The 20,693-nt window shown below is 50.7% G+C and overlaps 1 protein-coding gene and 1 long non-coding RNA gene across 2 annotated transcripts; one reads left to right on the top strand and one right to left on the bottom strand.

Moving 5' to 3' along the window:
- Positions 1-1,647: 1,647 nt before the first annotated feature.
- Positions 1,648-2,124, bottom strand: LOC147648261 (uncharacterized). The gene is made up of 2 exons (XR_015280098.1): positions 2,038-2,124; positions 1,648-1,740 (listed from the first exon to the last, which is right to left on the bottom strand). It is a non-coding gene; the product is annotated as an uncharacterized LOC147648261 (long non-coding RNA).
- LOC147648260 (uncharacterized) lies at positions 1,906-20,441 on the top strand. Its single transcript, XM_086867046.1, has 21 exons — positions 1,906-3,216; positions 3,658-3,695; positions 4,123-4,226; positions 5,737-5,875; positions 6,015-6,214; positions 7,134-7,261; positions 7,438-7,607; positions 8,433-8,504; positions 8,829-8,951; positions 9,255-9,377; positions 9,949-10,084; positions 12,196-12,259; positions 13,041-13,089; positions 14,372-14,481; positions 15,309-15,426; positions 16,257-16,356; positions 16,765-16,961; positions 17,287-17,421; positions 19,348-19,599; positions 19,748-19,915; positions 20,267-20,441. Exons 1-19 carry the CDS (start codon positions 3,141-3,143, stop codon positions 19,390-19,392), a joined length of 2,127 nt encoding a protein of 708 aa, XP_086723172.1. The 5' UTR covers positions 1,906-3,140; the 3' UTR covers positions 19,393-19,599; positions 19,748-19,915; positions 20,267-20,441.
- The last annotated feature ends 252 nt before the right edge of the window (positions 20,442-20,693 follow it).

The raw sequence follows: 20,693 nt of genomic DNA, 5'->3' as shown, positions 1-20,693 counted from the left end.
TCCTCTGCAGGGACACGCAGGGGGAAAAAGGAGCGGGTGCTTGAGCCCTCTCTGCATGTGAAAGTTCAGACCCCACTTCCCACGTGTCAGTGGCAGGGCTGAAGAGCCAGGTCATGGCAGGACTCCAGCCCTCAGCATCTTCAGCCACTAAGGGCAAATGCTGCCTGATCAGAAGCTTGCAGCTCTGCACTGCGCCAGAGCTTTGCACTGGACCAACCAAAGCTACCCCTTACTGGTTCAGGATGCTCAGGCCCTGGACTGACAACACGTGCGGGATTGTTGTCCTTTGGCTCCCCTTTAGCCTCTGGAGGCACAGAGCGAGCCACAGGAGGTTCTGCTGCTGGTGTGCTGCTCTGCAGACAGACAGGGGCATGAGGGACAGGGAGTAAGTTGTCATTTAGAACCTTATTTCTCCTGAGCTCTATCCCCAGCTGTCTGAAGGAAAAATAGTAAATGTGGAAAGGAATTGAAATCCAGGTCTTTAAAACAAACTTCAAACATGTTGATGACACCCATTAGATGGTACTATGTATGGTTCTGAAGGAGATCTTCCAGCCTGGCTGCAATCAGCAACCCATCTTCTGTCAAAGATCTCGATTTTATCTGATTAGAAATGGAAATGCAAAATTTTAAAATAGGCCATGATCCCTTTCCTCCCAGTGATGTGAACACTGAAGTTTTACAGAGGCTTCTGGCTTCCCAGGTAAAGCCAAGGCAAGCGCTGCTGCTGCTGCTGCTGCTGCTGTGGCAGAGAGCCCTGGCTGGGCAGGGCAGGCACCCACTGTGCCACGGGCTGTTTCTCCTACCTGAGCTGGGCGGTGCTTTTGAGCCAGTAATGACAACCGGTGGGAGAACGAAGGGGGCTCTTCTGGCACCGGCACTTAGGGATGCCGTAGGGTGACCTTCAGGGCAGAGCTTGGGCCCCCACAAAGCAAAGCTGAGGTGTAGTGTTCTGGGGCTGCAGCATCGTGTCCAGGGAGGCTACAGTTTACCAGTGACCAGCATGGGACTCAAGGAGATGATCTCCTGCTCTGTAACAGTTTCCTGATCTCTGGAAACTGTTGCCACTGGAGATGAACAGATCACACGGACACAGCTCCAGGTGTGGTGAAAGGAAGAGTTTATTTCTTCTCCCAGGATTTAGAGGTTTCTGACCACAGCCAGGGATTGGATGGTCAGGATAACACTTTCCCAACTGCACTGGCTGTGAGAGATGTCCATCACAAGACGTGTATCAGAAAGAATGGACACATCTCTATGTTTAGAGTTACAGTCCTGGGAAAGTCTTTAGAAAACCATGTGAGCAAGCTCAGAAGCTGAGTTTTCAAGGCGACAGGAAACCATTTCTTCAACACAGGAACAAACTCAGCTTAGATCCAGAGACAGAGAGCCCCAGACAGAGACAAGGTGGTGGGTTTATGGGACAGAACCAGGGTGGAGTTTTAAGGTTGGGGTCTAATAGGAACATAGCAAGGGAGAAACCCCAGGGGCTCAAGCGCAATCTGAACTCCCTGGGCTGCCACCCCACAAGGCCAGCGCAGGAGGGTCCAGGGTGGGGCAATTCTTCCTGGGTTCATCCCCCTAGGCAGATGAGGATGGAATCCACTCTTCTCGGGCTTTAAAGAACCACACCTGTCACTTGTCCAATGCTTATCTGAAAGTCAATGTTTGCCTCGCTGGGCAGGGGGCAGCTGACACAGAGGGAAACGGTTGTTGAGCACTTCCTTTCAAGCCTTCTGGCTGTTGGCAGAGAAGGGACACAAGTGCCAGGATGAGCAGCAGGGCCCGAGGCCGCTCCGTGCCTGCAGGGAGGGGCGGCTGCCGCTGGGGGCGCCATGGGAAGGGGGCGCCCCCGCGCGGGGCGGGCGGGGCGGGGCAGCCACCAGGGGGCGCCCGGGCCGGGGCGGGGCCCCTCTGTGAGGGGGGAGAGCCTCGGGCGGCTGCGGAGCAGGGCCGAGCCACAGACGGGCCCGGCCGGCCGTCTGTCCGTCCGTCCGCAACAGCGCCAGAGCAACGCACAGCGCCAGGGCAACTCACAGCTTAAGCGCAGCCCGGCGAGCAAGGGAATCTTGCCATGGAGGGCAGGCTTCAGGGCGTTTGATTGCCAGGCCTGCGCTGAGCCGGCAGGGCACAAAGCCTCCTCAAGCACCACTGCCTCCTCTGCAGGCTTCCTGCTCTTCCTTTGCTGACAGGGTCCAGTCAGCCAGGCTGGAGGCAGGCTCGGCTGGTGTTACAGACAGCTGCTGTCCAGAATGAAAAAGACAAAACCCAAAGCAGAGGGAAGGATTGCTTCCCAAGCTGAGTTCCTCACAGGAGGAGGCAGCGTTCCTCTGGTTCCCAGAAAGATGCAGAATTTTGACACGAGTACACTAAGTGCCCCTTAACTTTTGTGGCCAGAACCTTGCCATTGCAGGCCAGTGTAGCTCACAATCAATATTCACCCATTCATCCAGAGTCCTCAGCCTGTTGGGATTTTCCCCCCGAGAGCAGCCTGGGAATGCTGCTTGCTGTCCCAGGGCTTCTTCCTTGCAGGAAACTCCAAAGACTCACTTAGGTAACTCCTTTCTGTGTACCTTCATCATGACATTACCCCAAGCTCTTTCCAAGGCTGCAGATTGAAGCCTTCAGCATCTGTGGAATTTTCCATTTCTCTGTTTCCCACAATGCATGAATTCACAGACCCACCTAGAGCGGCTGCTATTGTGATGTCAGCGGCGGGCTGCCACGTCACAGCGCTGTCAAGGGGAAGTTGCACTGGTGCACGCAAGGCCTCAGCGTCCAGAGCGGCTCTTGGCGTGCTCGTTGCAGGAGGGCGCTGTATTGTGGTGTTCTCAGGCAGCAGTCTGTGCCCTGAAAAGGGAGTCTTTTTTTCTTTGCCTGCTCTTGTATGAGTCTGTGGACTCGTGCAGGCATCCTTTTCTTTCCCCTGTAGTTGTAGGGTGTGCAGACAGGTTACACGTGTGGTGTAGTCTGCACACCTGTGCACGTTTCTTTTGGATTTTTCCCCTATTCTTATACAGTCCGCGGGTTTCTGCGGGTATCCTTTTTTTTTTTCCCCCTTCCTTGCACGGTCTGTGCAACAGAGAGTTTTCTCTCTTTTTGTGTTTTGGCCTGCGGACTTGAGTAGCCCTGCTGAAGAGATGGAGCAAGTCCGTAGAGCAGTTGGCAGGGCTTTTTCATCTGTGTCATGCCGCAAACTATTTAGTGGTCTGAGACGTAAGTAGAAGTTGCTCCCTTGGGGCTGCATATTGGAACAAAAGTGCCATAAAGATGCCATAAGGATACATACAAGGGATGTGCCTGTCTAACTGGACCCCCTCAGTGTGCTACAATAGTGAGTGGCTTTGCTCTGAAGGGCCAAAAGCTGAGCACTTTGTGTGTGCTCCTGCACCCTGGGGCTGGGCCTGTGCTGTGTCCAAAGAGATGTGCAAGCACTGAGAGGCGTTTGGGGGAAGCTTTTCTGAGGAATTGTTTCCAGAAAGCGCAAAAAGGGAAATACTGCATGCAGTTTAGGAAAAAAACCAGTCTAGGAAAGGGAGGAAACAAAAAAGCTGCTTTAGTTGCATGGTGGACAGTGAGCTACAATGGAGGCACTGACTACTAAGGATCAGAGAGTTTTCCAACAGCACCTGGCTCATTTTCCTTTGTCTCCGGCAGGTCGCCTGAAACGTGGAAGGAGTCGAGTCCATGGTTTGGTGAGTGGGAAGGGCACCCTTGGCATTCCTGGTGTCAGAGAATAGTGGAGCAAGCTTTGGGCTTGGTCTGTTGCAGCCTAATGTCAGCCTGGCAGGCCAAATGAAAGTCCATGTCAGTGTCTGCATGGCAGAGACAATGTCTGTCTCTGAAAGACTGGAAGGCAGTTCCTGTTGGCTTCTCCCTAATACTTGAAATCCTGAGGGGAAGCCAGTTGACCAGAACTGAGCAGGGAAATGTTCCCTGCTTCTATTCAGACACTTTCACAGCAACTCAAGACTTATGTTGTTACTCCCATCAGCACCAAGACACAACAGCTTTTGCCCCCAGGTGACCTGTGTCTCCGCTTGCTGCTGCTGCCAGCTCTCAGGAGCCAACATCCCTGCTCTTATTGCTTGTTTGTGCTTTTCCCCTGCTCCTTCCCTGCAGGCCCCAACAGGAGAGATTCTTGCCAGTCAGGACTCCTCGGCCCAGGCAAGAAAGGTGGAGCAGCAGCAGAGCAGGGATCAGGTGCAAAGCGCCCTGGAGTTCAGGTGTGTGCTAGGCTTTCTCGCTTTCTGTGATCAGGGCTGGGCATTGCTGGGCTTTAGGAGGCCCAGCGTCAAAGAACAATTTGACTTTGTCATCGTTTGACTGGCTCAGCAGTGTTGGGGGAAGGCAGCCCATGGGCAGGTCTGGCTGCAGCCGACTGAGCTGCAGCATAGCTGCCTCCTGGGACTCGCTCCTCCAAGCTTGACAAGAAGCATTGCAAACTGGAGCAGAGTAGGAGCAAGGGAGCTTCAGGCTGGGCCTAAGGAGAAGCACTGAACCCCAAAGGCAATCATGCAGCAGAAGAAGCCCCTCAGAGAGCTTGTGCACATTTCACCTCTAGAAATTTGGAAGCCCCAGCTAGATGGAGCCTTGAGCAGCCTTTCCAGACGTCGTAGCTGATGCCAGGTGCTTGGAGCTAAAGTCTGGGCTAGAAGCTTCCAGGAATCCCTGCCAGCCTAAACCATGCAGGGATCCTTTGATTATTGGAATTGGATTGGAAGTTCATACCTACCTCCTCCCTCAGAGCCTGAGGGTCGTGGTGAAAATCTTGAGACTTTTCTGAGCTAACTCTTGTGAAGTATGGTGCAGGACCTAGAGGTGCTCTTGAGCAGCAGCAGTAGAAAGGAAAGGTGTTGCAACTTCCTGAGAGTCTCTGGGGATCCTAGCTGAGCACTGATTCTTGCTCACTTGTCCACCCACCCACTGGAACTTGTCAAGGCCCATTTGGCTGGTCCCTCTTCCTTTTTAAAGAGTGCCAAAACTTAGTGAGCACTGCTGGCTTAGTTAGCCAAAAATAAATGTCACAATTCTTCTTGCTCACAGAATTCCAGTAATTTAAATGGCAGGATACCTTTCCCTCCTCCAGGATAGTTCTTGTTCAGATCAAATCCCAGCTGTGGTTTCTTTCTCATGTTGCTAGAAGCTGGTGTTTTCACCTATGCTCCAGTGCATAGCTTTAGTCTCTTTACCTTGGAGAGTCTCTGGAAAATGAAGTATCTCTAGGTACCCTATGAATGGCATTAAACATTGACGAGTCAGCCAGGAGAACACTGTGTTCTGTCCCCCTGCAGAGTGACTTGGAAGTGCAGATGAGCTCAGGGCTCTTTGCTTGTTGCACTAGCGAAAGCAAGAGTAATTGTGGCTGTCCTCATCTGGACTTAGCAAGCCTGACTTAGCCAAAGAACTTTTGCAAGTGCAGTAGCCAGTGTATCAGAGAGGAGCGTAAGGCCTAGCAGGCAGGAAGCTGTTCAGCTGAGAGATTCTGAGCTTTCTGGAAGTGTTTCTGTGGTTTCTGGAAGCTTGTTGACTTCCTCAGTGGTGACTCTTTCACCTGCAGGAATGACAAAGAGCGATGCTGCTCTAGCCAGGCCATTCCAGCATTCTCTTGAGGTGGATCTAGAGGGCTGTTGCAAGTCCCTGAGGATGGCCTATGTGGGACATCGTATGTAGTCGTGGTTTTGCAAGGAGGCTGTGTTGCTATGAAAGGCTTGTTTGTGTGTGCCTCTCTTGTAGATGGAAGGAGTTGGCTGCATTTGGGAGAAACCGCCCCTCCTCACTGGAGAGGGCGTTTGAAGTGGCAGCAGAGCCAGAGGAGGAATCACAGCTGCAGAGAGATCTGCGGAAAGAAGAGGTTCCTCAGGCAGTGCCAAAGGTATGCTCACCTTATTCCTAGGAAGCACCTGTGGGAGAGGGAGCTGCCCTTAGCAAGACTGCCCCAAATGTTGCTTCTGGCAGCAAGCTAAGCCCGAGACTGTGGTGTTTTTCTTCTTGAAAAATGGTGCCCCCCGCAGTTCCAGGTTTGCCGCCCTCAGCGGCCAGCTCACAGGCATCTGGAAAAGCTGCTCCAGGAGTTCTCTCGCCAAGGGCACATCCTGTCCCAGGTGTGCAGCGAGAAGGCAGCGCTGGCACAAGAGAACGCTGCCCTGCAAGCCCGACTGGCAGCCACGGAGCGGGAGCTACGAGGCCTTTCGGAGCAGCTGGGAGAGGCCAGGTAAAGGCAGGGAGGAGACCCTGGGCAGGACATTATGGAAGACATTTCTGAGCTAACGCTTGTGAAGTATGGTGCAGGACCTAGAGGTGCTTTTGAGCAGCAGCAGTAGAAAGGAAAGTTCTTGCAACTTCCTGAGTGTCTCTGGGGATTTTAGCTGAGCACTGATTCTTGCTCACTTGTCCACCCACCCACTGGATCTTGTCAAGGCCCATTTGGCTGGTCCCTCTTCCTTTTTAAAGAGTGCCAAAACTTAGTGAGCACTGCTGGCTTAGTTAGCTAAAAGCAATTCTTGCAATTGTTCTTGTTCACAGAATTCCAGTAATTTAAATGGCAGGATACCTTTCCCTCCTCCAGGATAGTTCTTGTTCAGATCAAATCCTAGCTGTGGTTTCTTTCTCATGCTGCTAGAAGCTGGTGTTTTCACCTATGCTCCAGTGCATAGCTTTAGTCTCTTTACCTTGGAGAGTCTCTGGAAAATGAAGTATCTCTAGGTACACTATGAATGGCATTAAACATTGACGAGTCAGCCAGGAGAACACTGTGTTCTGTCCCCCTGCAGAGTGACTTGGAAGTGCAGATGAGCTCAGGGCTGTGAGCAGAGGCTGGGCTTTTGCTCCCTGGCAGAGACTTTGTGGGCACAGCCACCCTTGTGGGATATGGGAGGCAAAGGCAATTTGAGCTTTGGCTGCTGAGATCAAACTCAGCTGGCCTTTCTGAGCAGGGCTAAGTCATGGGGAAAGGCTGGCCAACCACCTGGAGGGGCCTGCTTTGCTATTTGAAGTGGTAGAAATAGTCTTGGATCTGAATTTCCATGCCAGCCATTTTCCATCCTCAGGTATCGGGGCCTCAAGGCACATCTTCCTAGAAAATGTGTTTGTGTGTGCCAGGAACAATTTCTCTTCTTTCCCACAACTTGTAGGGCAGAGAAGCAGAGCTTGGAATGCAGCCTGTTGGAGGCTCAGCAGCAGGTATTGAAGCTGGAGATCACCAGGAGCCACCTGGAAGGCCAAGTTCGCACAGCCATGCAGGCCAAGGAGGTGATACTTGGTGAGAGCCTCGTGCGCTTTGTGTCTGGCGATGGCCCTGCCTAGTGCAGTTGCTGTGAAGGCAGCTCTGTGTGCAGGGCTTCCAAGGAGTGAAGGAGCTGGGAACAGGTCCCTCCTTGGCTAAAACAGAAAGGGCTTAAGGTCAGCAGAGTCTCTGAGTGTTGTTCATGCTTGCAGAGGATGTGAGGGGCCTTCGTCGGGAGCTGCAAGCTCTAAGATCTCTCAGCCAGCAACAACTGGAAGAAATGGCTCAGCAGCTCCGCTCTGCAGAAGAGCAGTTCAGCCAGGGTCTGAGACAATGGCAATCTGCTCAGGAAGAGGAAAAGAGGAAGCTCCTGCAAGAACAGGTAGGAAACAATATGCACCTGAATTTTTCAGGCAAGCTTGGTGGGCTGGCATAGGAGAATAGCAGCCTGAGTATGTGACACAGTGGCAAGGCTCTACTATAGGCCAGATGTTGCTGGGCCAGGCAGCAGAGGGCTTCAAGGGCTCAGAGTTGAGGGGCTGAGAATGGCCAGAGGGAGCTGCTGGGACACTGAATGCAGCCACGGTTTCAGGGTGTGAAAAAGCCGAGGTCTCCTGGAGGCTGGGTGCTGCCCACACAAAGCATGGCAGCAGAGAAGGAGCAGGATGTTTCCAATGCCCTCGTGCCATGCAGCAGTCTGCTGACCTTGCTGCCAACTGCAGTCCCAGCAACTGGGTTCCTTGCTTTCTGTCCTTCCACGGTGGAAGAGGACAGAGGTCTTCCCTTTGGCCTTGAAGCACTCTCAGCAGGCCCCATGTTGCTGGTATTTCAGCTGGTGGCCTGTCTTGTGATTAAGGCATGGGGGTGCTGGCCTTGTCGTCATCCTGCAGTCCACCTGCAGCTTTTCCTTGATCAAAGGGCAGGGGGACATTGAGAACACAGCCTCTGAGAAGAGGCAAAAATCCTGAGGAGGGAGGGGCCTGATCAAACAGGCAGCCATCAAAGTGGCAAAGGAAGGTGGCATCTCCTTTCCTTCCACTTGCTGACCCTCCTCCTAAGTTTCTCGTTAGGTCAGGAGTTGTGGCGGGCACAAAGCCACTACTGTGAACTCCTTAGTAGGAGGGTTGTGGGTATGATGCAACTTGCCTTGTTTTCTCTGGGGAGAATGACTGGGCCTTCATCTGGAAGTGTCTCTTCCTCTCATCAGGAAAGGCAGCTGGAACAACAGCGTTTGGAGGCTTGGGAGCAGCTGGAGCAAAGGGAGAACCTGGTGGCTGAGGTACAGAGGGAGCAGGAGAAAAGGTTGCTTGAGATGAAGCAGGAAGTTGCCATCTCGCAAGCGGAAGAAGAAAAGATAAGAACTAGAGCCGGCCAAGAGGCAATGCGTGTGCAAAGAGAGTTTCTGTGTTGTTTTGGGCTCCTCTGGGCTCCTTGTGGGCACTGCTTTCCTGGACACTGTCTGGGTGGCATCCCTTAGCTGTCCCTAGTTCAACAAGAGAAAAAGAGCAAAATGCTTTTGGGAAAGTGTGAGCACATCAACCTTGCTTGCCACACAAGTGTTGTGTGGGAAGTTTAATGCCATCTTCTCTTTGTTCCTGTGCAGCTGCAGCACCAGGAGGCTACTCTCTTGCGAAGGGTGCACCAGCTGCAGCGAAAGCTTAATCATAGGCAGCGGGAGGTAGAGCTGCTGAGGCAGGAGCTGGAGGAACAGCAGGAAGATTGGCAGGTGAGCCTGACTAGGCAGGTAGCAGAGGGAAGGGCAGTAATGAGGACGTGAAGTTTGCATGTCAGGAAAGGGGAGGCAAGGACTACTGCAGGCACTGGGAGCACAGAGCGTGACAGGCTCCAGCGCTGAGCAGCAGGAAGAAGAGTTAGGATGGAAGGGCTGGAGCTGGGTAGAGAAGCTGAAGGAAGTGCTTCTGAATGGAAGGTCTTTGGAGACTGGGAAAGGAGAAACCTGAGCGTGGTTGGATGCCACCTGCCACTTGATGGCAGGTGCTAGTAAGAATTTTCTTGACCAAATATCCAGGACGAGCTGCAGGCAGTGGTGCAGGAAGCTCAGTGGAAGATGAAGGCAATGGAGGAGAGGCGCAAGGAGGAAATGAAAAGGATGCAGCAGATGCTGCAGTACAGGCTGGCAGAGCAAGAGCAGGTGAGTGAAAGAGCAGTAGGCAGTGCAGTCATGCAACAAGTGGTCTCTGCCCTTCTCACCTTTCTCCTGCAGAGCAGCAGGAGGATGGAGGCCATGCCTCTGGCTGCCATGTGCTGTGCTCTCCATTGCAGCTGCTCAGAAGGACACTTCCTGGGCTGCTGAATCTCAGCTGCTGCCCTGGGCAGCAGGGCTAGTGCTTTGGCTGTGGGCCAGCAATGCTCAGAATGTATTTCTGCCGGCCTCCTAGTGCTCGCTTTCTTTTTGGGGCTTTCTTCAGGTCAACATGGTGACCCACATGGATTCTGAACAAGTTGTCCCTGTCCATGGTGAATGCAGTCCTCAGGACAGGGTGAAATTGAAACTTGTTCTTTCCCTTCCACAGTCTCTACTCGGGCTGACTGACAAGCTGTAGTCTCTGCCTGCTTGGTGGGGTTGGACTTGAGCGGGAAGAGTTGAGAGCTCAGCTTGCAGCCTAACACAAGTGTTGTTCCTAAGGGCTTGCCTTTGATATGCGCTCTCTGGGGCATCTCTGCCAGCCACCTTTGTGACACCAACCAATTTCTTGTTCCAGATGGACGTGGGCGCTGCAGCAGCATCTTCCAAAGGAGCCTTCCCTCCGCAGCCTGAAAACCTGAGCAGGAGCAGTTCGTCCCGCCCAAGGCAGGAGTCAGAGCAGCGGAAAGAGAAGCACTGCCTGAAGCTGCTGAGTACGTCCTGTACATCCTTTGTCCAAACAAGCTGTGTATTATAGTGTGTGTGCCTGCTGTACTACAGCATATTCCTCCTCATTCTGGTGTCCGACAGACATTCTGGATTCCCTACAGAAGTCCTTGTGGTACTCAGAGGCAGCCAGGGAGCACTTTGGGCCATTCCTTTTGCCTTAGAGGGCAGCTGAGAGCGGGTGGCAACTGATGGTTGCGACCTAGCAAATGACCCAGGGAACATGTGTGTGTGCTAGTCTGGCTAAATGGATCCTAACTGTTGGCGTCCTAGATTGCCTCTCGACTCCTTTCTTGTCACCAGTAATTGGAGACCAAACACTTCAGAGAAATTGCTTGGCTGTGTGGCTGCTTTCATACTGGTGTTGTTTTGATGACTGTTAGGACTTTTCCTCCTGCAGTTGGTTTTGTTAAGAATTCTATATTTTGGTTAGCCCAACCTCCTTGAAAAGGGTATCAGGGTATCAGCAGAAATAGGAGAGGAAGAGGTCTTTTCAGTAGGCCCCAGAAGTTAAAATACCATATTCTTAGAAGAATCCTTCGGAGTCAGAGAGGAAGAGGTGTTTTCCAAGTGCACAAAAAGAAGAAAAACAGGAGACTTTTTTTTTTACAATCCCTCTTTGATATTTTACTTGTATGCTTAGGAAGATGCATCAAAGAGACAATGCATCTATGTGGCACAGTGAGATCCAAGTGCCCTGCAGGCAGTTCTCAGGAGGAAGGCTGCAGCCCCTCTGCTGCACGTTCCCCTGGTACCGGCCACTTTGTCACGGCTAATGCCCGGCCCATCAATACTCCTGGAGAGCCAAGCCCTGGCCTCAATCCCTGCTCAGATCATGCTCTAGGAAAGCACACCATGGCCTTGGTGACTCTGCAGTACAGCCAAGTTGCTTCTTGCATGTAATATCTGCCAGGGCAGGGCTGTCAGAGAATAACAGGTTGGGTACTGAACAGAGCCCAGTTTATTCAGAGTCTGCCGTCAACTGTTGGGACAAAAGGGGCATTGATCCAGTCCTGTGTGGGTCTGGACTCAGTGGCAGTCATGGTCTGTGTCGAGTGCGGCACCAGCTTGTAATGGGACTCAGTCTGACTCTGGCTTCTTCACAGTGGTTGTCTGTGGCCATTGGTGGGCTTTGCCAAGCTTTTTGTCCTACCTGCCCTGCCACTGATGGCTGGTGTGACTGCAGAGGCTGGAGCCTTCCTGAGCTGTGAGGATTTAGCTGCCTCCCCATTGGCACAGCTTTGCCTGGACTTGTGAAAGAATCAGCGTCTCACTTGGGCAGCAGTCTGTGCCACGGCAGCGCCTGAGGAGTGGCGCTGTCCTTGTTACCCATCTCCACTGTGCCCATTTGGGAAGATGGGGCACGTGGGTGGTGCTGAAGAGGCTGAGTCCAGTGCTAGAGACTGCTGCACCCCAGGCTGAAGACAAGTACTTGTATTTCTTCACTGCCCATGGGAAATGGGCAAAGTCATCTTCAGAACTTAGCCTGCTCAGCAATGAAGAGGATCCTAATCCTTCCAGCCATTGTTCTTGGTTATAGCATGAGCTGCTGTTCTTGACAAGTGGCAAGGCATTCTTTAGGCAAAATGCTGAGAGGTAGACCAGGTCCCCTACGCTCCTGGAATTCACGTTGCAATATTCTTTCTGCTCGGCAAAAAGCAGCTGTTGGTAAAAATTCATCCCAGATCCCAGAGTGTATTTAGTCTTTGGAAGTAGGAAATCTTTTGCTGAATCTTACAAGAGAGTGTGCATTCCCAAGGAAATGAAGGCTCCTGATTTTTCAGCTCTCCTTCTGATTTGTAAATGACAGCTACTTGCCTTGGTGCCTGTTGTTTTCTGATGTTGGTCTGCTCTGATGCTTTCTCCATGGGCTTAGTTTCCTCTCAAGGTAACCCTTCAAAGGAGCGTGGAGAATCAGACTCTGTGCAGGCCATGTGTGCTACAGAGCTGCCTGCCTTGCTGGGGCTGCTGCTGCTGTTGTTCTTGTTGCCAACCAACCATAAATTGCTCAGAGTCCCGAGAGTGGAGCTGAGTTTCAGATCTCCTGCAAGTCGGGATCTCTCCTTTGAAGTTTGTTCTTGTGTTTTGTTTCTTTCAGGGAGTGTTGTGAGCGTGGGAGATCCAGAGAAGAAATACACTGGATGGGAACTTATTGGTAGTGGGTGAGTGCAGCCAAGCTTACTTGTGCATGGGCCAGGTATTTTGCTGGTGCAATATCAAGTGGGAAGTCAGGCCAGCTGCAAGCATCTTCACAGCCCGGCTTTAGATTGTCCCTGTCTCACTACTGATCACAAGGCATCATCCAAGGTAACTGGATGCTGGCAATTTCTTGCCTGCCTCCAGGAGGAGGACCTGGAAGCCGTGCTGTCCCTCAAGCGTGTGGCACCACTTGGCTGCTTTTCCTAGGAGACATGGTTTTGTATGATTCAAAGTAATATGGCCACAATGATGAAGGAAAACTGAGAGAGCAGCTTCCCACCTGATAGCTGTCAGATAATTGCTGTCGGTGGCATTTCTTTCCAGTCTTTGGCTGAAAACAATATTCAGTGCTCAGGACAATAAGGAAGGCTGCGTGGTGCTGCCTGAGTTTGGCAGATAGAATGAAAAGAGAGTGGTGAGAAGGCCCAGCAGGTCTCTCTGTTCCATTGCCTGGAAAGGCACACACACAGGCACAAAAAGGAAGAAGGGAAGAAAACCCCCACATCCATAATCTAGTGTGTACATTTGGGATTTGTAGCAGCTCTTTTCCTCCCTGTTGGATGGAGCTTTTCACTTGAACATGGTGCATGCAGAGGGCTGCTGGGCTGCTGGGCTACTGGTACAAGAGTAGACAAACCATGGTGTTTTACAGACACTCCGGGCAGCAGAGAGCTCCTGCCTGGGCTGCCTTTCACTTCTCAGCACTGAACAGCTTCTCTGTTCTTGCCACTCTTCTGTTTCTAGGGGTTTTGGAACCGTTTATAAGGCCTTTGACACTGCCACAGGACAAGCGGTAAGTGCCAACAGCCCTCGCAGATTCTGCTGCTCTGGAGTGCTTTCCCTTGCAATGTGACCTGTGGCCAGAGCTTTGGGCCACCTGTCCTTGCTGCAAAGGCTGTCCTGCAGAAGCAGCCTACCTAGAGGCAGCCTGCAGAATGCATTTTGGACAGACTTTGTCTTGCATCCTGAATGGATGCAGGGATGGCGGTGGTGTGTTTCAGAGAAGGACACGCTAGTCCAAACTTACTGGATAAATATGCATAGAGTGATTGATGGCAACAGCCATCATTCTGGCCCAATTCCTCTTAAGCCCAGGTTCTGACACAGATGGGATCTCCCATTATCTTCCATCATGTGGTTTAGTTTGTAAATATAATACAAGATCTAATGAAGGAGAGATTTTGTCTGGACACGGTTTTGCGTTTCAGTCCTAGGGAACGTGGCCCACACACAGACACACACACACGGGTCAATGAGGAGAAGTCAATGATGAGCCTTAAATAATACAACCTTGTGTTGGTTCTGTGTCAGTGACATTCCATTACAGGGATGCTGTTTGTCCTGAACAGGCATGGTGGTGTCTTGGAGAGCCGCACTGCTCTTTGGGGTTAAAAGTTCAGAGTCCTGACTTCTCATTTCTGGCTCCCAGCACATACAACTCCATCTTCCTGATAGTTCCTTATCCACCTGCAGTGCTGTGCTCAGGAACTGTGCTCGGAGGGAGGTCTACGAGGAATCCAAAAGCCCTAAACCATGCCTATAACACTGGGGGTGTCTGCCACAGAAAGAAGTATTGCTTTTTAAACCCACTAAATAATTACAAGTCTAAACCATGTTCAAGAATGTTCTTCAGAGATGCAAAATCCAAACTATAAAAGTTAGGGAAGTTTTGAGAAAACTCAGCTTTACTCTGAGTTGTCTTAGAGTTCTTTTTTGGACAGCATTTTCTCCATAATGTAGCTGTGCATTTACATTGGGGCACAATCAAGAATGGCAGCCGGTTCTGAAACAGTGAGTGGTCAGTCCCTAGAAATGCTAGCATATTTCCAGCCATTTCAATTTCTTTTCACAGAAGCAGAATTGCTTTTGGCTTACAAAACGTGTGTAAATGATAATAGTGGTGAGAAACCAAGTCTATTTGAGAAGCCTGTGGGTGCAGAGAGTGTTGTTAGCGCCTTGTGGTTGATGCTTTAGAGTCCCTTTTTCCCGAGGTGACAAGGCATCGTGGCCCATGAGCACGAGGAGAAAGAGGCTCTTGTAATGTCTGTACCTAATGGGTTTCAACGTCATTGCAGGTGGCTGTAAAGGAACTTGATCTCCAGCACCAGGGCTGCGAGGACGTATTGAAAGAAATCCTGGTCATGAGGGAATACAAGAACCCAAATATTGTCACCTACCTTGAAAGGTAAGTACTTCTGGGATTTTTCTGGGAATGCTCCTTGCCATACTCACAAGGCAAAGGTTTAAAAGGTCTTTACTTGCTGGCAGAAAATGCATCTTTCCATTAACATCAAGCCACTCCTGGGCCAGGCATGGGAGGAGATTGCATTTTGTCCCCAGGAATGATTCCCGGCATAAATAACTTGAAGATTGTTCTCAGAAACCTGGCTCTCTTCCTAAGCCAGCAGCCTGCACATTCACTCACTTCATGCCCTTATGAGGACATGGTTTTTCCTGAGTGTCGCAGGAGAAGTGCTGAGAAAGCATGACAGAAATGATTTCCCTTGCACTGTTCCCACCATTTTCCATTGCCTTGCATTCCAAAAGACTAGGCTAGGGGACACATGGTTTGCCAGGTCTGAAATTGTTTTTCCCCTTTGTGACTGTCCTTTATGCACCGTTTTCCAAAGGGTGTTTTGCAGTGCTGCACACTCGCCTGCCCGGGGTAAAAGCTGTGAAATCTGTTCCCTTGTTGCTGGAGTTAATGGTGCAATTGGTATATGAAGATAATGAAGCAGCTGCTGGCATGTGTCCACTTCCAGATTTATCTGGGCCATCACAAATGTGTCTTTTTCCCCTGCTTGCCGCCTAAGCTGTCTCCTTTTCCACAGATGTGCCTTCCTCATTCAGACACAGATTGCAAGCACTGGATTGCCTAGGTGGAGATGGTCTTGATTTTATTCCATCTTCATTTACCAGTGCCCTGGAAACAAAACTCAGCTGTAACCCTTCCTTCCATACAGCAGTTTAGCTGTGCACATTCATCTCCACACTGTTGTTTTCATCTTCCAGCTACCTTCTGAATGAGATTCTCCTGCTGGTCTTGGAGTATATGGACGGAGGCTCTTTAGCTAAGGTGATCCACATGGGAACGATGGCTGTAGGACACATAGCAACGGTCTGCCGGGAGGTAAGGGATCCTGCTTGTGCTTGCCATGGCTTGGCATGGCTTGTCCTTGGAAGGTGCTGCTAAGTGAGTGATTCCATGTTCAGAGCTTTCTTTCTGCATTGCTCTTTTACGCTTCAGAGAAGCAAGAGCATCTGGACTGAACTGCCTGCCTGTGGCCCTGCCTGTACTGCAGTCTTCTTTACACTTATCTACTGCTGTTGAACTCTCTGTCTCTTTTGCAGTTTTATTTTCTGTTCTGTGCTTTGCCCCTCCAAGCCTTTGCCCAGAACCTTTCTGCATTGCCTTCTTTGCCTGTAAGTGCAAAGGGGCTGATGTCTGAGTTTTAAACCTATGGCAAAGCCAAAGAGAGACTCATCTCTCACAGGTCTGGCTGTGCCAAAGGATGGCATGGCCCCCACCATGGTGCTTGCTGCTGAAAACTGACAAAAGAGCTCCTTCTGAGTCTGCTGTCAAGGCAGCCTTATAACCCTTGTCCTCCAGTCTCCCAGCTGACAGTGATCCCCTTGGTACCCAAGGCAGGGACTTCTCCTCTTTTGGCAAACCGTTGCTTGTCCTCCGGATGGGGAAAGCACATCAGCTGCAGCAGCACTCATTCCCATTGGCTTTGCAGGGGACAGTCTCGAGCAAGGACTGATGTTTCCCCCTCAGCAACTAATATGTCTTCCCTTGGAATGATCGTGCTCTCCTAGAGTTGAAGCAGCAAGCTCTTCCTCTTGCCACCACTCACTGCTCCTTTGAGATCTGTGAATCTTCAGGAGCAGTTTCCTTTGGCATGTGATGCAATCAGATCAGGCTAACTTTTGGCTTCCCGTTTCTTTTTTCTCTCCTAGTGCCTGCAAGGCCTGGCCTTCCTTCATGCCAACGACGTGATCCACAGAGACATCAAAAGTGACAATATACTTCTGGGCCTGGATGGCTCTGTCAAGTTGGGTGGGTATTCTTGGTCAGGTGCAGCGCTGCGGGGAGGTGGTGTGGGGCTGCTTTTGAGTGGCTGCCAGCTGCTGCTGAGAGTGCACGCAGCACTCCTGCAAGCTCAGGGCACTGCTGCAAGGTGCTAAGAGGTGTAGAGAGCAACAAGGTGTCAAGGTTGGCTTGTACGTGCTCACTCCAGAGGGAGGGAAGTTCAGTCTAAAGCTTCAGGTGAATGAGGAAAAGCCACGGTGTGAATGGTTTGGGTTTGCTAAGTGGACAGTTCCCCATATGCATGGCTGCAGCCCTGAGGCTGCACAAGAGCACAGCTCCTTTTCCACCTTGATTCAGCATTGCATTCTGAGACTTAGACTGAGGAACATTTTTCCTTGGTTTCCTCTTTGAAGCAGTGTTTGTTTGTCTCCTCAGCTGATTTTGGCCTCTGTGCTGTGCTCAGCCCTGAGCAGAGTAAACCGAGGTGTATGGCCGGGACCACTCGCTGGATGGCACCCGAGGTTGTCAGGAGAGAGCCATACGGCCCCAAAGTGGACATCTGGTCCCTTGGGATTGTGGGAATAGAAATGGCCATAGGAGAGGCTCCGTATACTTGGAAAACCAGTGCTAAGGTAAGGTGCAAATAAGCCCACATGCCAGTGGCCTTCTGCTCTGTCTCCATTAGACACAATCCCATTCCCACAGCTTGGACAGCTTCCAAGAAGGCCCACTTCTAAAATGTCCCTGGGGCCCACGTAAGCTGTCAAGGCAAGAGCTGCTGGATGTTGGAATAGCTGAGGCAGCCCTGGGGGCTTTTTCTTTTGGGAGAGAAGGCTCATCTCTCACCATTTGCTAGGCAAGAAATTGCCACTGCAGACTGGGCCTTCAAATATGGGGTCTAGGTGGGTACTTAAGGATATGAAAGAATCACGTAGAGTCTGTTTCCTTCTTCCTCAGGCTAAGTATCTGATAGGCACACAAGGAGTTCCAGATCTGGACAAGCTAAGCCTACATCCCAGCTTGTGTGAATTTCTGGAACGTTGCCTGCAGATGGATGTGGACAAGAGAGGCTCTGCCAAGGAACTTCTGGAGGTACAGTGCAGAGTGGCTGCAGGCCAAAGAGTGTTCCCTGTCAGGGTTTGCTCCTGGGCCGAGCTCCAGGGCATCAGATGGGCCCCCCTCATCTTAATCTCCAGTCTGGTTGCTTTTCACATGAAAACCAAGTAGGATCCAAGACTACTTCAGGTTAGAAGGGACTGCTGAAGGTCATCTAGTCCAAGGCCCCTGCCACTGGCAAGGATATCTTCAAGTAGATCAAGTTGCTCAGAGCCCCAGCCAAGCTGACCTTGAATGTTGCCAGCGTTGGGGCACCTGCCAGCTCTCTGGGCAACCTGTGCCAGTGTTTCAGCACTCTCCTGCTAAAGACTTTCTTCCTTAGAGCTAATCTGAATCAACTCTCTTAGTTTAAAACCATTTCCCCTTGGCTCTTGCAATTGGCCCTGTGAATAGATGTGTCCTCATCTTTTTTAGAAGCCACTTCAAATATTGAAAGGTCTCCTTGCAGATTGCCCTTCTCCAGGCTAAACAAGCCCAATTCTCACAGCCGTTGCTCAGAGGAGAACTCTCAACTTCTCGTCATTTCTGAGGCCCTCTTTTGCTCTCGGGTGCTGTTTTCAGCTTTACCTGCTAGCCAAGGAACTGAAGTATCGCAGTGCTGGGGACAGAGGCCCGCAGTGGGGTTTGGAGATCCCAATGAAAGCAGTCCCTGCCAAGCGCTTCTAGGCTGATCTGTGGGAAGGCAGGGGCTGTGGGGGCTGAGGGTGAGCCTCACAGGGGACCCAGCTTGTCCCTCCTGGCCCACTCTTAGGGGTTTCTGCCAGCCAAACGGGGACAGCTGAGCAGCATTTGTGCCAGCCCCATGTGCTGCCTGGCCCGGTCACGTAGATGAGAAGCGCTGCGGCTTTGCTGCCAGGTTTTGTGGCAGATGGGGAGCTGCTGAGCGGGCCACTTCCTCGGCTGTCCCTGCTATGGAGGAAGATGCCAGAATTGAGTCCATCTGTGCTCTGCCACTTGTATCTGTGTGTTTCTGGACACTAGAGGAAACCAGCTTGACCCTGTTATAAATGAAAATGCTAGACTTGCCAGTACATCAGGCAATATAGCCAATTTATTAATTGGTTTGATAAAAGCTGAGCAAGTTTTTATGATGCGCTGGGTGCGTTGAGTTCCTCTACCCTAAGCAATGCACAAATTCAGGTCTCCAAAGCTCGTCTCTTATGCCTTTCTAGGCACTTCACTTCCTCAAATCCTCACTTATTTTCTACTTGGTTTTCCCTCCTAATCAGTGGTTGTGGTTCTTGAACATCTGTTGGGGAGCTGGTCCGAGACGGTCTTCTGCTGTCTCCGTAGTCTCTCATCTTTCTCTTAAAATATTGTTTTCTATTAGCAGTTTGTTTAACTAAGCGTATGTTTTGTTAGTCAGAATGTATTTTGCAAGCTTTCTTTCAGTCATTTTCCAACTTAAAGCTAACTTCTCTAAAAATAGCTTCATAGGCTCTTTCTTTAGTTATTACAAAACTCAAAATGTTCCAAAGCATGTTTCAAAATGCTTTTCTAGAGCTTTTTAGCTCCTGTTGGTCTTACTTCCCTTTTTTTAAGTGATTACAAGTTTTCCTTCAAACTAGTTTATACAAAGATACAAGGTAGTTTAAAGTTTAATATTTGGTTGTTAGAACAAGCTGTTATCTAAAAGCTGATTGTTATATAATTATTTTGTTCAACTTTACTTCCATGCTTTATTTTAGCTAATTTTCAAACCACTTCTTAGTAATAATCCCATGGTCTCTGTCTGTATTGCTCGCAGACACACAGACATGGGTGAGTGTCACCATTAGATTGACACAAATCTCCACTTAATTTCTCACAACCCTGTTAGAAGCTCAGCTGGGAAAACAATGGTTCCTCTTTCCTTTGCCTTTTTTCATTTGGTTTCTTTTGTTTCTTTTTCCCTCTGGGCAGCATCCATTTCTCAGATTAGCCGAGCCTCTCTCCAGCCTCTTCTGACAACCCCATGGCTGTCATCCCGGCAGCAAAGTAATGCAGGAAGCAGAGGGGATGACGAGGACCACCTGAGCACTTGGAGAACAGAGCCTCTGAGACCAGGCGGAAATCCTGAGGAGCCAGGGGCCAGGAAACAGGCAGCCATCAGAGCAGGAAAGGAAGGTGGCATCTCCTTTCCTCCCATCTGCTGATCCTCCTTCTAAATTTCTGGTAAGGACACAGGTGCTGGAGAGCACAAAGTCACTATTAATGTGCCCTTTCCAGCTGGGGGGGTGTTGTGTGGGGCATGAAGCTTCCACTCTTTCTTTGGGGAGCTTGTCTGGGACTTCATCTGCAAGTGTCTTCCTCCCCCCACCAGGCCTGTGAGATGGAATGTCAGCATGTGGAGGTGCAGGAGCAGCTGCTGCTGCAAGGAGAAAACTTCCTGGCAGAAGTAGAGAGGGAGCAGGAGAGATGGAGCAGGAAGTTGGCACCTTGCAAGCTGAACAAGAAGACGTATGAAGCAGGGCCAGTCAAGAGGCAAAAGGTATGAAAAGAGAGTTTGTGTGTTGTTTTGGACCCCTCTGGGCTCCTTCAGGGCACTGCTTCTCTGGACACTGTCTGTCTGTCTGTCTGTCTGTCTGTCTGGGATTGTCTCTTAACTGGTCCTTGGTCAACAGTGCTGGAGAGACCTTTGTGCCATGAGGGTCGGGGCTTCTCAGGTGAGAGGCTGCCAGGGTGCAGATGTGAGGAAGGCACGAATGCTGTTGCTGGCCTGAAAAGAATGGGAAGGCCAGAGCTGTCTCTCAGAAGCAGGGAGGTCCCCCAGGAAGCCACCTGGCAGAGCCAGGCTGGAGATGTGGGAGATCTGGTTTTACTTCCCCTCTTCTTTCAACAGATCACATGGCCCCTGCCACAAAAATCTCCACTCCGAGTGCTTTTCAAATGAAAACGTAGGACACTTGCAGCAAAGCAATTGAGGAAGCTGAGGACATGACCAGGAACACTTCAGGATTACTTTCTCCAATGCCATCTAGCAGCAGACTCGCAATAAAAATCCTAGAAACCCCCAAGCCACTTGCAAGATTCCTTTCCTTGTCTCCCACGGAATATGGCTCTACATTCACTTCTGAATTCTTTCTTAAATGTCCCTCCTGTGGGCGTTCTGGTATGGTTTGGAATTGGGAACAGTCTCCTTCCTTTATCAACTCCAGCCTACCCTGCCTTTGGAATATGGCCATTGGCCAGGTTTTGGCCAGCCATGGACTTGTGGATGAGGCAGAAAGTGCAATTGCATTTCCAGACAGAAAGCAATGAAGAGCATG

The sequence above is a fragment of the Cyanistes caeruleus genome, chromosome Z (genome assembly GCF_971803275.1).
Source record: "Cyanistes caeruleus chromosome Z, bCyaCae1.hap1.1, whole genome shotgun sequence".
Classification (NCBI taxonomy): Eukaryota; Metazoa; Chordata; class Aves; order Passeriformes; family Paridae; genus Cyanistes; species Cyanistes caeruleus.
Note: the sequence above shows the minus strand (reverse complement) of the source record. Positions and strands in the feature narration are given on the sequence as shown.

What these genes read in the sequence shown, in the direction of transcription:
- LOC147648260 (XM_086867046.1), top strand. Translation starts at nt 3,141, where the DNA reads ATGGAGCAAGTCCGTAGAGCAGTTGGCAGGGCTTTTTCATCTGTGTCA. An exon ending in ACTATTTAGTGGTCTGAGAC is followed by an intron (nt 3,217 to 3,657) that starts GTAAGTAGAAGT and finishes TGTCTCCGGCAG; the next exon opens with GTCGCCTGAAACGTGGAAGG. An exon ending in GGAAGCTCCTGCAAGAACAG is followed by an intron (nt 7,608 to 8,432) that starts GTAGGAAACAAT and finishes TCCTCTCATCAG; the next exon opens with GAAAGGCAGCTGGAACAACA.